The 15,383-nt window shown below is 35.4% G+C and overlaps 2 protein-coding genes across 4 annotated transcripts; both read right to left on the reverse strand.

The window, feature by feature from the left end:
* Positions 1–472: 472 nt before the first annotated feature.
* On the reverse strand, positions 473–8,814 carry LOC135474269 (geranylgeranyl pyrophosphate synthase-like). 3 transcript variants are annotated; one of them, XM_064754168.1, is made up of 12 exons: positions 8,411–8,814; positions 8,086–8,176; positions 7,743–7,811; positions 7,401–7,486; positions 6,952–6,998; positions 6,061–6,177; positions 5,619–5,720; positions 4,833–4,893; positions 3,670–3,748; positions 2,979–3,081; positions 2,111–2,225; positions 473–1,692 (listed from the first exon to the last, which is right to left on the reverse strand). In XM_064754168.1, the coding sequence occupies exons 2-12, from the start codon at positions 8,116–8,118 to the stop codon at positions 1,599–1,601; spliced, it is 906 nt and encodes a 301-aa protein (XP_064610238.1). In that variant the 5' UTR covers positions 8,119–8,176; positions 8,411–8,814; the 3' UTR covers positions 473–1,598. The 3 variants fall into 3 exon arrangements, with proteins under 3 accessions (XP_064610238.1, XP_064610237.1, XP_064610236.1); XM_064754167.1 differs by having other exon boundaries at positions 8,390–8,814; XM_064754166.1 differs by having other exon boundaries at positions 8,086–8,814.
* Positions 8,815–9,121: 307 nt separating this feature from the next.
* Positions 9,122–12,996, reverse strand: LOC135481932 (alpha-(1,3)-fucosyltransferase 11-like). The gene is made up of 2 exons (XM_064761712.1): positions 11,499–12,996; positions 9,122–10,938 (listed from the first exon to the last, which is right to left on the reverse strand). The coding sequence occupies exons 1-2, from the start codon at positions 12,881–12,883 to the stop codon at positions 10,785–10,787; spliced, it is 1,539 nt and encodes a 512-aa protein (XP_064617782.1). The 5' UTR covers positions 12,884–12,996; the 3' UTR covers positions 9,122–10,784.
* Positions 12,997–15,383: the final 2,387 nt, after the last annotated feature.

Consider the following 15,383-nt stretch of genomic DNA (forward strand, 5'->3'; position numbering starts at 1 on the left):
TGATTATTGTTTGAAGGGTATACGAAAGCAATGCTCTCTCAGTTGAATTTGGACTTCCTGGGTTAAAACCTACATTCTTCATTACACTTGAATAAATGTGCCATACCCAATAACATTCAGCTTCGCCTAGGCATAATGTAAGACTCCTGTCAACCAATCAGTGACGATTCTGTGTCCCTTTAACACCACACTTAAGGAGTTTTTCAGGTACATGTATACTGAATAAATGACCAACCCTTTGGTAAGTCACAGGCACATTTTGATATATCCACAAAACTTCATGTTAGACCACACAAGAAGGCTGACCACTTAATTTGGGAGTAGCCTTCCCTGAGGCCAAGTACCAGTACCCTATGAATTTTTTTTGTGTTGAAAAGTTTTGTACAAACACTCACTGGAAGGCTTATACATATACACTCATTTATGTAATTTAAAAAACTTCAAAAACAGAGAAGAAAGAATATTTGATGTTGACAAGCATATAGTTTTATTAAATATACATGTACATAAATATAGATATTAAAAGAAATCCTTAAGCTGATGAAGGGGGAGATAATTTAATACATGCCTTTCCACTGGACTTCCATTCGCACAACAAATGTTTTTTTTTTTTTATCTAACAGGGTCCCAAACCATAAAAGTTATAAGGCATAGGATATGATTAGGACAGTAAAATGTGACATTCATGAAGGATTATTGATGAAATGGTTACTTTTATTTTTTAATTTTTTTATTTATACCCATTTTTACACAGAATAGTGAGGTGAGCTACCAGCTAGCAGAAAATGACCAAACTGTAGAATGCATTTATACCAAGGTAAAACCCAGTGATGTCTAAAAAGCCAGCATGTATGATGAAAAGTGGTCACTAAAACTGGACTTGAGCCAGTCTATATGAAATCAATCGTGTAAAATTCAGCATGGTTGGTACACAAAAAAAAAAAACCCACCCAGGCCAATCAGTATGCAATTCCGGATAATCTCTTGAAGAAATCATTTATGAATCAACAACCAGCCTCTCATTACAACTGTGAGAAGAGAAAAAATAGAAAGAACGGGAGCAATGTTATTTTGAGCTTTTTTTTCTTGGTGTTTCTTCATGACAGTGCATAAAACAAGACTATGGAACTTATAGCTCTCAGACTACAAACGTCAATTACAGTATCAGGTATTATAAGATTCCATGAATTACCATTTGCACATTCCCCATTTATTGGGAGCAATGTACGTCACCACTTAAAATCATTTTTTCAGCATTTAAAATCATGATATCATTAGCAGTTAAAATCATGATTTCATCAGCTGGCCAACATCTACTCTTAATACTGCTTAGACAAACACATGACAGCAATATGACCCATATTAGAATGACCAGAAATGCACATCACCAGCACCTTAGCAAGTAAGAATGAAAACTCAGCTCTCTTATTCATTTTATGTAAATTACACATGTGATGATTGATTGATTGAATGAGGTTGAACATTGCACATATTAAAATCAGACTGGAAAGTGCACATAAAGGGTAAAACTTCAGTCAAATGAACACACAACAGTGAAGAAATGAATCCATTCATGAGTCTTTCAATGACATCTACTACTAGGAGTGTCCATTCCTGTACATTTTCTTCAAGTCGTTAATCAGTCCCATGAGATGAGGATTTCCTCCCTGTTCTTCTATCAACTTAACGCACCTAAAACAGCAAGTGATCAATCATAGGATGAATACAGTCTTGATCAAAATGATTGATTTATTGACTTACTGATTGATGTTTATTGCCATGCTCTAAAATTGACATACATCAGGGTAGTCAAATTTATGGATGGGGAAAGCCACTAACCTTTGGCAAGTTACTGATAAACTATATTATTTGAAAAGTAATTATATTATTTTTTTCAACTGACAGTGATATTTACACATATTTAATACCGCAGACTTAATGAAAAATGATACTGGATATACATTTAACAATATAAGCACATAATTATGTTACATGTACATTGAAATAATGATATTGAGCAGATACCAACCTATTTCTGAAAGTGAGTTACACAATGACTAGAAAGGTGGAATTCATTCTGTTTCTCGAGAAGTGAAAATCAAATACTTACAGTTCTTCATACTGTATTAACACACCCTTTGTATATTCAAAGGACCCAATATTTTCCAGGTAATCAACACAATACTTCTTCACGGCATTATCGGTGGTTCGTTGACGGAGTATACCTAAATAAAAGTCAAGGAGAAAAAAAAAACTGGCCTTTGGCTTTCAACCCCTATGCTGCTTACATCCCATTTCCATGACCTTATGCTTTGAAAGGTTAACTTGCTGTCTTCCGTCAAATGCCAAAAGGTATCTTGTGTTAGCTGAGAAGGAACCAGGGTACACCATAATTGTTGCAGTTCCAGTTCTTAATCAAGTAGCAATTGACAGTGACTTGACAGAGAATTTACCATCGAAACACTTGAATTCAAGGCTATATATATGGAAACAATATACAGAAGCATCAAAACTGGCTTAATGACTCTGGACTTCAAATTATCAGGCCATCAGTCATTCAGGGTTCAATAACCATTCAATTCCATTGTCAGATAGGGAAGTACAACACTTGTCTTAAATTGCAATATCTAGCAGGAACCATAAGCCAACGGATCATGCCGGCTAACTCTCCAGTCATAAATTGGAAGATCTGCCTGTATCCTGCGGATGGTTGTGTTTTTCCCCTGGCTCTGCCTGGTTTCCTCCCACAGTAGTGCTGGCCGACACAACACATGTGAAATACTCTTGAGTACAGTGGAAAACTCCATTGAAATAAATAAATCTTGAGCCAATGTCATTTCTATAAACAGATCAGTGAAAATCAAATTATTAAAATTCCATACATGACTCATCTGCCCAGGGTCAACGTGTCATGTAAAATCAGATCTTAACATCAATTTAAAGAGGCCTTTGATCAGAGACAGTGGGTGCAAGGATACTCATAACCTGGGAGTCCTCTGGTTTGGCACGGATAGCATGGATGATGGGGAAGGAAAACTTTCCCTCAGTGAGATCTTCACAGTAACTCTTGTTAGCTTCATACTGAAAAGTAGATAAAAATACACACTGACTGTTCTCAATTTTAAATAATTACCATGCATTTTTCATCATTACCAAATACGACAAAGTCATACATGTACTTCCAGATTATGCCTATGCAGTTTTATTCAGCATTAGATACGACATAAAATATCCAGACTTGATAACACAAACTGCAATTTAATCAACTGTTTATGAAAGTACTTGAATAACTAGGCTGACACCAATTTCATCGTGTGTTTTACTGGTGAGCAGACACTAAAATAATTCAAAACTGGTAAAATTCACACTGGTAAAATAAAAGGGAAACCCAGTGTAATATTTTGTTCAACTCAAAACATTTTCTGGTCGAGTAAACACGTCTTCAAGAGGAAAAACTGCTGGGACAGTCCACATTTCCCATACACTTGATAATTTATCATTTCTATTTTTGTATTCCCTCTGACAACATTGAAAAAAGCCAAACATAAGTCCATGTACATGAATTCAGTAAGCCCAATAATATTTTAAAAAAAAAAAGAAATTTTCACATATATCGACGTCTGAATATATCACAGCAAATGTCCACTGCTGCAGACAAATAAATGTTACCTCCTTGGAACTTAAGTTAGCATAGTCATCCCTGATCTGGAAAAATAGTCCTAAAGCATCAATCAGTGGCTTGAAGTTACTGTGGACAGAAACAGAAAGCTGGTCAGTATCTGTGTGTTATCACTAGGCTCTCGTCATCTTCACACACACAACACCACACCTGAACAGTCAACTTTCAAATCTTATGTATATTATGATGGCACTTCCTTGGAGCACAAGCCTCAATACACAGTTTTCATGTTTCAGTGATGTCATTTTGATGACAAAGTGACATACCAGAGCAAAATGATGTCCCTTTACAACAATGTAACACTACTCAGTGCTTACAGTTTAACATCTCAGTTTTCATATTTAAATCAAACTATTTATAGAATATACTACAGAATATCTCTACTTTTGCAATATTTGACATCCACACCCCCCAAAGAACATAATTTACATGATTCATGTAATCCTGATTAATTAGTTTTCTATGTTTTATGCACCACTACCTGGAAAGTGGCCAAACTGTACCACAAGGTCACATACCACAAAGAAACCTCACTCTGTTCATGTAATGTAGTACATGTATCTTCAACTATATATACAGTTTGTGTATCCAAACTTACTTATGGTTATACCAATGATCAATTTTATACAGTGTATACTGGATTGTTGGAATGTTTATACATGTAATTGAGATAATGTAGTGTATAAAAAAGAGTAAGTCACATAAAGAGTGAAGTAGACATGATTGGCAAACTTTGACATATAAGTACATGTCATTAGATATAAACAGGTGCAAGCCAGGTATATGCATTGTTACGTCTCCATTAAACTTGATTACTTCTTCTCCAACCGTACATGGGAAGGTCTGCCATCAACCTGCAGATGGTTGTGGGTTTCACTCGAGCACTGCCCACTATAATGCTGGCTGCTGTCGTATAAGTGAAATATTCTTGAGTACGAAGTAAAACATCAATCAAATACATCTAAATAAATAAATAAATAAATTATTAAACTTAATTAGTATCTGACAACTTTTTTGCAATACATTTACATGTACTTCACACATGAAATTACACAATTTGGTTAAAAAGTAGCATCTATTTTGAAAATAACAACATGGATGTCATCACAAACATACAGCGTTGTCTAAAATACAATCCTATCACCATTTTTACCTTTTATTTTCGCTAAACAGTTGCATTAGACTGACAGCTAAACCAAACAGGCCCCCAGTTTCTGAAACATAAAGTATGTTCACCTGAAGTTTTTTGTGCTTTTAAAATGTGCTGGGCAGACTTTATTGTAATGACATACAAAAATGTATAAAGATAAGTTATTCAGAAGAAATACAATTTGATGCTCCCCATAGTTTGAATAATTAAGTTAATCTCATTTTGATGACTAAAGATAATAAAATTTCTTCAGACTTGGATTGCTCAAAGATTTGGTACACAGTAAGAGAATAATATTTTAACAACCAAACTTTTACACATAAACTATGTTAGGGTACAAAAAAGATTTATTTATTTATTTGATTGGTGTTTTACACCGTACTCAAGAATATTTCACTTATATGACGGCGGCCAGCATTATGGTGGGACGAAACCGGGCACAGCCCGGGGGAAACCCACGACCATCCGCAGGTTGCTGTCAGACCTTCCCACTTATGGCCGGAGAGGAAGCCAGCATGAGCTGGACTTGAACTCACAGCGACCGCATTGGTGAGAGGCTTCTAGGTCATTACGCTGCGCTAGCACGCTAACCGACTGAGCCACGGAGGCCCCGGTACAAAAAAGAGGGGCCATGTCATTATCCATACTGTGAATTACATGTATGTAAAATATTTATTGTACAGACAGGTTAAGTAGACTAAAGTTACAATTTAGAAAAAAAAAAAAACATTATGGCCATGGTGTACAACTTCACAGACACTAAAAATTAAAAAGACCAGAATCCCTCACTTTTTTTCACCATGTCTTTGTAGTCATCTTCTGAGGGACAAACAAATGCATCTCTCCAATAGATATCCATACCCTGACCTTGATGAAGTTCTAATATATGTTCTGCAAAATGTCACAAAAAATAGCATTAATTCTTGAGGATTACAAATCTGACTTGCTGTTTTATCTATGCAGAGTAGTTTTGATTTACTTGATACAGACAATTCAGTGAACAGTAAGCTTCTGGCAAATGGACATATTTTATCAAAACTGGACAATAATTCACAGAGTTTTGGCACAGAAACGAAAGCATGACAGATGGACAGAGCTAAATACATATCTTTCTGATTTTATGAAAGCACAGGGTAAAAACACCACGAAATTCCTAAAGCAGGCCTGCCCATTTATTCTTCATCAATAATGTCATACACAAGCAAATTCAATATAAAATAAGCCCCCTTACCTGTAAACACCGGAGTAGCCTCTGGAATGCCTAATGTGAGTATCTTTTGTAATCCCAGGAAGTACACATAATTAGCTGAGTTGATTGTGTGGGCCACCCCAAATATATTGTGAGCAACTGGGAAAATACAAAATATTCAGTTAAATTTAACAGAATTCTGACATGTACAAAACAGCACCCACTGTTCCGAATTACCCCAGTGGTTGAAATGTTTGGTATTTAGAAGTCTTCAAAGTGATGACCTCAACAAAAATTGAGGGCATCCAATATAAATGTAAAGATTTGAAATGTATTGGATTTCATTTGAAGTCTTTGTAAAACATCATTTATCTGTCTAAAATTATGAATATCTGCAGGTCATCTTTATGACCTGGGCTCAATTTGAGTTTATCATTTTAATTTTGAGCTCTTAAAAAAGTGAATGACCAAACATTTTGACTCCTAAACCCAATTTAAAATGGTACAATGTATGACATCAGAGTATGGACATGTGGAAAATGTAAAACTAAAAGATTCTACAAACTTTACCAGTTTGCAGGTATTTACCCAACATAAATGAACAACCTTCACTAGAAAGCCAAAAGATTAATGAACATTCTACATTAGCTACTATATTTCATCCAAAGTTTGGTACGTAAAAATGGACTCTCAAAAACACATAAAGGCCTCAAAATGACACTTTAGATACTGATAAGAAATAATCAAACTTCACAAAACAACCCATAAGGGACCCCATAAGGTGGGTGAATCAATCAGAATCAAGAAAAATGTGTCAAATGAAAATGCTATGCTTTAGGTGAAGTACATGTTATCCTTGTTTGATTTCATATGCTGCAACTACAGGTATGTATGCAATACTGAATAAAGTGAATTGTCTTACTATTAACATACCTGGAATACCACGTCTGAGTTGAGAATTGTCTTCTATATCATCTATTCTGAAATAGAATACAAACCACGTCAGCCAAAATAAAAAACGGAAAAATTTTCATAGAAAACAGATCTGAAATAAATCTGAGAATTGCTTCTGTTGTTTCTTACATGAGGTCAAAGCAACTTTGAATTCATATGACTGGATTCATAATTCATAATTAATGGTTGCTTGAAGCCTAGGAACATCAACAGTCTTGCACATTGTAATTTAGTGGGTGTAATTTATTCAATTATTAATTTTTTCAGAGTTTTATTCCCTACTCAAAAGTATCATGACATCAATGAGGTTTCCCAGCATAAGAAACAGACTATAGCCCACAGGAAAGCACATCCAGGTCACTTGAGGCCATAATGCACCTGATATGAGTCAAGAGTACGTTGGATGACCAATCCATGTATATACTCACAACAAACTAGCATTGTGAAGCATTTGGGTAGCTTCAGATATGATCTGTATTTTATCATCTGGTATCTTCAACCAATAGTTAAATGCCTGAAATATACAGAGAAAATGCTGCACATTTTCACACACAAAAATAAGCAAAACTTTGCATAACTTAACACATGGATTTGTAATAATGATTGCTGTAAACAAAATAATTCTTAGGAAACCATCTAGGATACTTTTATCAAACTTAAAAATTTACAACATCCTCTCCTACTACCGTCTTGATGTATTGTGAATATTATTTTGTTGTTATTTATATTTCTGTGTTATTTTTTAGTTAATTTAAAGTTAAATGTCTTACTTTTGCCAGCTGTGTCCTGATTTGCTTTCCTGGAATTTGACAAATGTATCTGTATGGGTCCAGTAAAACCTGAAAAAATATGAACATATGTAATCTGATATGCTGGTAAAAATGTACAATATGTGCATACAACAACAATTTTCAAGGTGACTTACTTACAAGAAAGTAGATGAACAACGATACTATTATGTTGCTGAAAACAGCCTGCAGACAGTCTGGTTTTCTTTGAACCCTGCCCAATTTCCCCCCACCATATACAGTAAGAGAAATATTCTTGAGTACAGCATAAAACACAAATCAAATTAATAAATCAAATATTATTACTTTGACTGGGAATACTTACCTGATTGGCGTTTTTACTTTTCTCGTCAGTCATGACTTCTCCTCTGCCGTTTAAGTCACTGTCGGGCTCACAACAGCCACGTTAAATACTTCTGTATAAACAACAGCCACGTTAAATACTTGTATATAAACAGACAGTATGACAAAGAGCTATTTTTGTGCAGAGCTAGTCAACATTGACGACGCTTGTTTGGGATGGCCGAATGACGTGAGTTTCTCTTTAGATTATGTAAGCTTTCTGGGGCAATTGCTGTTCTAAGCAATGGTGTAGTTATAATCTTAGGTTGAACAAAACCAGCACTCACTGGTCGACATCAGCTACATACAGTCGACTAGTCAATAAAATATCAAAAATAATGCTTCACAATCCGCCTTTCCTTGTTGTCATATTTACGTGTTTCCTTTCCTCCTAACACTAGAGAGCTACACTTTCAAAAACTTCCGTTCCACGTGTGCACACGCCCACGCCCATTTCATTAATAGCATGGCACGTGTTGGATTTCGGCGTTGGAAAATTTACGTACTTCATAATATGTTGTCGAACGTAGAAAAATCTTAACAGTTATGAGAAGCTCAGTTTATCATATAATACAGAAACTAAGCGACTTTATGATGTAATCTGTGGCAGGCCTGTTAGCTAGAACTGTAGGCCTTGGCCTATGTCAGAGTTGGTGAGGTCCCAAATGGTACATAGGCCCTAATGATCAGATGACAAAGGTACAAAATTGGTATAGTTGTTGGATTTAATTATAATTCAGTAAAAAGAACAAATGACACTGTGAAAACACATATACATCTGACCCACGCCCAGTCAAAATTGAAATCTATCATCAAGACGACTAGGGAGGAATAAAGGCCTGAAATAATTTTGTTTCTTAAATTTCTCTTCAGCAAAATACACAGTGATATAAATTAAGTATATCAAATATACTTAATTTATCTTTAGTTATATATATGCAAGTATATGAATAGATTTCACACGGAGTGCTTTATATTCTATGTTTTTTTATTTTTGATTAAGCAAAAAGAATGGATGTGACGTACATATCAATATCATTATCAATATGGTCTATAAAACATGCAGGACTCATGTATTTAATTGTATTTATATTTTGGAACACAAACAGAAATGCTAAAATAAGAAGTAAAGAAGGGAATAAAGGTACATTTAATATCAAATGGTGTTTTATTGGTCTTACCTGTGATAATGAACTTGATTTTGGCATTGTCTGTTTTGCTTTAGATTTGAAACATTTATCATGGAAAAACACTATCATAAATTAACCTATGCATCACCGCCATACACTAGATTACACATTTTTACTCAGTATCAGTAAACTTTTGACTACCTGAAGTCAAAAACTATAAATCAAAATTCACTGAAATGTAGTACTGAGTACAACATAAAGTTATGCATGTTCTTGCATAATGCATTAACTCTTGGTCATATTCTATAAATTTCACACAAATTCAATTAAAAAACAATCTGAATGATCTTAAATTTGCAGATCATACATGTCACATTATTAGTCAGTGAGTTATTGCTAATGATATTTAATTCATTGACAGCAACACAGGTTTTGTTATGAAACGACAATTAATAATAATAAAATAAAAGAAAGATAAAATATGAAGTAAGGTTCATCATAAAGACAACTGAAAACTATGTGTAAAAATACTTTCATTTATTTTTTCAGATTTTTTTTTTGAGTCTTGAAAGGCATTTGAATATTTGAAAACTATGGTGGGCTTTATGAGCCATACTGTGACGGTATCTAGCAACTCTGATGTCACATCGCCCTTTTTCCTGATGTCCACCAGAAAGATTTTTTGGGAACATTATTTCAGTAATCTTTCACTTATGGATAAAAAGAATTATTCCAACATTCAGTGTTGTGATTAGAGTTGGATAAACTTCCCTTGACATCAGAGTTCCTAACCTCTGGTAGTATGGTGTTTAAAGCCCACCTTAGAAGTTACATGTTTGAGTGACTTTAACTCATTTCACAAAAATCTAAAAAAATAAATGAAAGTATATTTACGCATAGTTTTAAGTGGTTTACTTAGTGATGCCTACTTAGATTTTTAGAGGTCTTTTCCTTTAAGTAAACGACTTAATTTCACATAAGTAAGTATAAATCAATTCAAGTTTATTTTTGTATTTAACATGTACCAACATTGTGGAATTAGCCTAACACCTGCATGTACATACTATGATGACTGACAATCTTTCTTCATTTAATAACGATACCAGTACAGTTAATATATCTGCTATCTGATGTCAGTCTATAAACTATTACACAACACCTGATCGCCTTATTATCATTAATATCATGTCAAGAACATTCACAGTCTCCAGTAAAGCCAGCATACCACCGGTTTAATATCTTCATCACTCAGAACAGCCTAGGCGTAAATTAATATGATGTCCAATACATAAAAAGTTCACAATTAACATGTACATTCTACAGCCTTTCCAAATGTCTAAGCATTTTTATTGATTAATACACAGAAGCAATGCACATGTTATCATGGACATACATGAACAAGTACCTGTATTTACATCTCCATGTTTATGTGTTTCACATTCGCACACCTTTCATTCCTGTATATCTAACTGAGCAAAGTGATACCTACAAAATGAACAGTGTGTAAAATATTTGCACAAAATGCATCATCACTTAAAATTCGGTTGGAATGTTAATTTTTCTTTCTGTCATGTTTTTCCACAAATTTCGTCCAGTATTCATTGAATTTGGCAGAGTCTTTCTCCTTGGCTAGCATCATGTCTCTGACAGCATATGCTTTATCCAGATCACCCCAATACTGACCAATCCAATCCATTTCTAGCCAACTGAAAAACAAGAAAAATACAAGCCATTTATAAAACATACAAACAAAGCAAAGGGGATGCTGAGAATTAACCTTTGCAAAACCTGCAAAAGTTATCAAGATCATAGTGTACCATACAAAATAACATACTGCTTTTATATAACTTAATAGAAATATGTTTATAGTTCCTACTTTTCTCAGATTGAAACACATTGTCACTAGTGGCATTATTAGACATCTTTACCTTTCCGAAAAGAAATGAAAACAGTAGGCCTAATGCTGACCTTTAGACAAATTAGCACAACATACCTTCAAATCATAAATATTCCAAGGTAACATCAAATCTGTGCTACTTCCTTTATGTGCTTTTCACAACATTTTCATGTTTTTTTATACATGTTCTGTGTATTATGGTAATTAGGTTCAGGTTTGGAAGAAATTAGAAAAAGTACGGAATAAGACTAAAATGGGTCAAAACTGATAACAGGATATTACACACCATAAGTAAACATAATAGTGCCATGGGGTATACAAATAATTGACTATGAAGCCATCTTCTTAAAATAAGATTCCATTTTATACCTGTCACCCTCTAGTGCATCTTGTGGATCACCTATTGATGTGTATGGCTGAGGACATCCGAGATGGCTGCTGTTTGCAAATTTTGGTGGTAGAAGTGGGATGTTCTTATTATGCAAATGAGCCTTTTTCATGCGCATACGTTCAGTAAGTTTCTTGCACAGATAGCATTCAAACCCAAGTATGAAGTCCATATTGTCCTGGCTATTCATTTCCCATTCCCTTTGCTCAAGATGATTAATGAGAAATTGGTTTGTGACACCTCCTGGTTCCTTAAATTTTAAATATTTTGAATATTCATCGTCATTTTTATCCAAAAAATCTAAGTATTCAGCCAGTTCCTTTGGTGACTTAAAATCCTGGACCATGATGATTGATTGACTATCTGGCATCCAATCTCTTGCCAGAGGTGATCCCATATATACTGGGACAGATCCCAGATGGAGGCATCTGAAAAGTTTTTCTGTCATGTAATCAGTGCAGATGGCATTTTCAAAAGCAATGTGGAATTTGTATTTGGCAATAAAGTCAAGAAATTCATTTTTCTCAAAGGACTCTGCAGGGTTTCTCATACTCTCTGGAAGATCCCTGTTGTGAAGACATTTGCCGTAGGAATCAACTGCAATATACTTCATTAATTCTTGAACATAGCGGTCCCTATCAGAAGCCACACCACAGTGTGACTGAACATACAAAACTGGTGCATACAAATGTGGCGCACTTCGATATTGGTTTTTAATAGCCAGTGAAACAGGTGGCCTCTCGATGAGATATTCAAGAGAATAGAGATACTGTGAAGCTAGTGGGTAGTCAGACTCCCGTCGGAATGTAGAAGTGTGGTTGAACATCTTTATGAAAGGATAATGTGATAGCATAAAGTTGTTTAATGGAGATTCTTCATGCAATAGTGCCCATTCGTGTCGTGATTTCCTTGGGAGTGGCAAATCAAAGGGATCAAGGTCAGTTCCATAAAACATGATTCCTCTTGTCCTTGAGTCCAGTAACAATGACCTGTTTGTGGACGACAGACATTTGTCCTGTCCACACTGAATAACTGCAGGATTCGCCTCATCTGACACCAGTCCATGTGGAAACAAATTTTGAGTCCACCATAAAATCAGTGGTACGCTGTTATTTGTCTTCCTGCTTTGTGAATTTTTTGTATTAGAATCGTCAACAAAGTCAAACTGAGACAATGTTTTGTACGGTGAATCCGGTTCAAATGCAGAATCCATCAAAATTCTTTCCTCATTGTCAAATCCGCCGTGACTAGTAAGTGGCCTTTCATCTTCCTGGTCGTTCTGGGCCTTGTTATAGCCTTCGCTGCCAATGACAGCACAAACTTTGAAAACTGCTAAAACAGCGTGCAAAAGCTGGTACGCTTGCATTGTGTATTACACTAAAGAGCAATCTTACGCCGTATCTGTTATCATATTCGCATCGTCAACGGTTTAACATAACCTATTTTGACAGCGGAGAAAACACGTGTTTCTTCCCACAGTTGTATACATATCCCGGCATACACACAACATCCTGCCGACGTGGCATGGTCTGCGCATGTATGCGACCGTGGCCGGAAGTCGCTGTTACAGTACGTGGCATCGCTGTGCGAAACTAAGTATAAAATTGTAAGAATTAACAAGAATATTGAAGAAATATCAGGTTAGTATGTGGTTTCGATTTACTTCTCTTGTTTGTCGAGGTACAGGACTTGTCTATGTAAAGTATTCATGTATAGATTTTACGTTTGCTATGTGATGCAGTTTTGACACCGGTAAACCGTTTTGGGGTGTGCATCAAGTAGTGTATCTATGGACGACAACTTCAGTGTCTTAATTTTACTTGAATTTTCCTTTTAAAGGGCATTGTTTTTAATATATATGAAATTTAGGGATACAGTTTTATTAGATGTAAAAATATGCCTTAAATGTTGAGTGATACTAATAAACTCACTGGGATTACATGAGATGTCATTGATTTATATTGTATGACTGGAGAACCAGCTGTTAATTTAGCTTTATTGCATTAGTGGAGCATACCATAGGATTTTCAACAACATCAAAATATTTTTTGCTTTCGTCCATTTTTTAAACCTTGCTTGTTGACAACATTTATCTCTGAAAAACACTGTCCATTTTGTGCTCTTGATCTAATATTTTTGTTTATTAATATTAGTATGTCACACTGATTCATCGGTTTATGTATAAAACTGCTTTCATACAGTGCGATTTGCCATATTGACTGGTGGAATTTGAGTTTTGTAATGAACATAGGACAAGTCTATTTCATAAGCCCCTTTCAGAAAAAAATGCTTCTAATTAACCGCACAAAATATCACGTGCAGTTAATTTGTGCAGTCGAATTGGACAATTACACCATGTGATCTAGCTCCATGTACCTCTACACCTTCACTAAAGCACAGACCAACACAAATATGTGTGCTACAATTTCAGAGGCCTCACTTTCATTCCTCAGGAGATTGCTGGCCTCAAAGATCATCACTCAGTGTTAAAATGAAACCTATCCGTCATAATAGCCGTGGTGAGTGTAAACACTGTTGTCTCCCGTGTGTGGAGCGTTCCCACCAAAACTGCCTTAACATAGTTCAGTTCTAGGCTTAACAACTGCTGCTCGTTAGATGATCTAGCAGCAACCTGCATCACTCCCCCAGTGTTCTCCCCGGTTTTCTCCCATCATATCGCTGCCATCATATGATTGAAAGTGAACATGAAGTCTGCCACTTTATACACATAGAAAAATTTGTATAGGACACAGTTATCCCAGAAAAATGTGTAAAAAATTCTATTAAGTTTTGAAAGGCAAAAAGTTCAGCATTGGGCACTGACGAACAATTCACCCTGAGTAGCCATGTTGAAAAGGCCCTTCAACTAGACGAATCAGTAGTGCGGAAAATTTCACGTGATAGTTGGCTGTCACATCAAGAGACCTATGTCAGTGTGGTTTCTTATAGTGGATAGACAGTTATTGATTCAATAAATTGGATTTTGTGGTTTATAATGTAAGTGCTAAACTGATGCATTTTGGACCATACATTTATGAGCAGTAAACTGAGAACGGCTGCCCATGTCACCATGAGAACTTGTTAGGCGGGATACTGCAGTAACTTGTCAGGGTGAGCTGGCAAGAAAACCACCTTGGGAGAGTAATTGCTGGAAGCAAAATATTGTGACTTTACATTATTTTTTCTTGGAAAAGTTAGATTTATTATGAAAATATCTTCTGAAAATCTGAATGAAAGGGTCTGTTATCTGTTGTCTGCTATGTTTGGTAAATTCCCTAAAGTCAGTACAGCCAGCTAGGCCAAATGCTTACACCCAAACAGGACGAGGACGAAGAGGGCCACTAAAACACAACGCTTGTGTCCACAAACATTGCCCCGACCGAGCACCAAAGTAAAAGAAACATCGGCCCTATGAACGCGGAACAGAGCTGATACTCTTTGGTTGTGTATCAGGCGTTTTGTTTGTATATTCTCATTGTCACATTGTTTAATACCGATAGCACGGGAGAGCTCCTAGGTTTTGTGGAGTCACTCTATATGGGTTTAACATGGCAAAATGGCATCACTAAATGAGTGGCAAGGTACTGATGGTTGTTTGCTATTTATTTTGTTGGTAAGGGATGTAGAATTTTTGAAATATTTTTGGAATATTTCTGGAATACTACTTTATAAATTAATTCAGCTTAATGGGCTGAATTTATGTTCACTTTAAATATTCTTGAGTACGGTGTGAAACACCAACGAAAGAAATAAATGAATACAACCACTGCAGTATTTCACTGACACAGATGAGAAGTACTGGGCAAAAAACTGATCCTCTCTGTGTGGTCAAAAATCACTAATTCAAGTCTTCAAAATTTTAAATG

Source organism: Liolophura sinensis, chromosome 1 (assembly GCF_032854445.1).
Source record: "Liolophura sinensis isolate JHLJ2023 chromosome 1, CUHK_Ljap_v2, whole genome shotgun sequence".
NCBI classification, from domain to species: domain Eukaryota; kingdom Metazoa; phylum Mollusca; class Polyplacophora; order Chitonida; family Chitonidae; genus Liolophura; species Liolophura sinensis.

Coding starts and splice junctions, on each gene's coding strand:
- LOC135481932 (XM_064761712.1), bottom strand. CDS start 12,883: ATGCAAGCGTACCAGCTTTTGCACGCTGTTTTAGCAGTTTTCAAAGTT. Junction 10,939..11,498: donor GATGCACTAGAGGGTGACAG/GTATAAAATGGA, acceptor CTTGTTTTTCAG/TTGGCTAGAAATGGATTGGA.
- LOC135474269 (XM_064754168.1), bottom strand. CDS start 8,118: ATGACTGACGAGAAAAGTAAAAACGCCAATCAG. Junction 7,812..8,085: donor AAAGTAAAAACGCCAATCAG/GTAAGTATTCCC, acceptor ATATTTTTTCAG/GTTTTACTGGACCCATACAG. Junction 7,487..7,742: donor TCAGGACACAGCTGGCAAAA/GTAAGACATTTA, acceptor TGTATATTTCAG/GCATTTAACTATTGGTTGAA.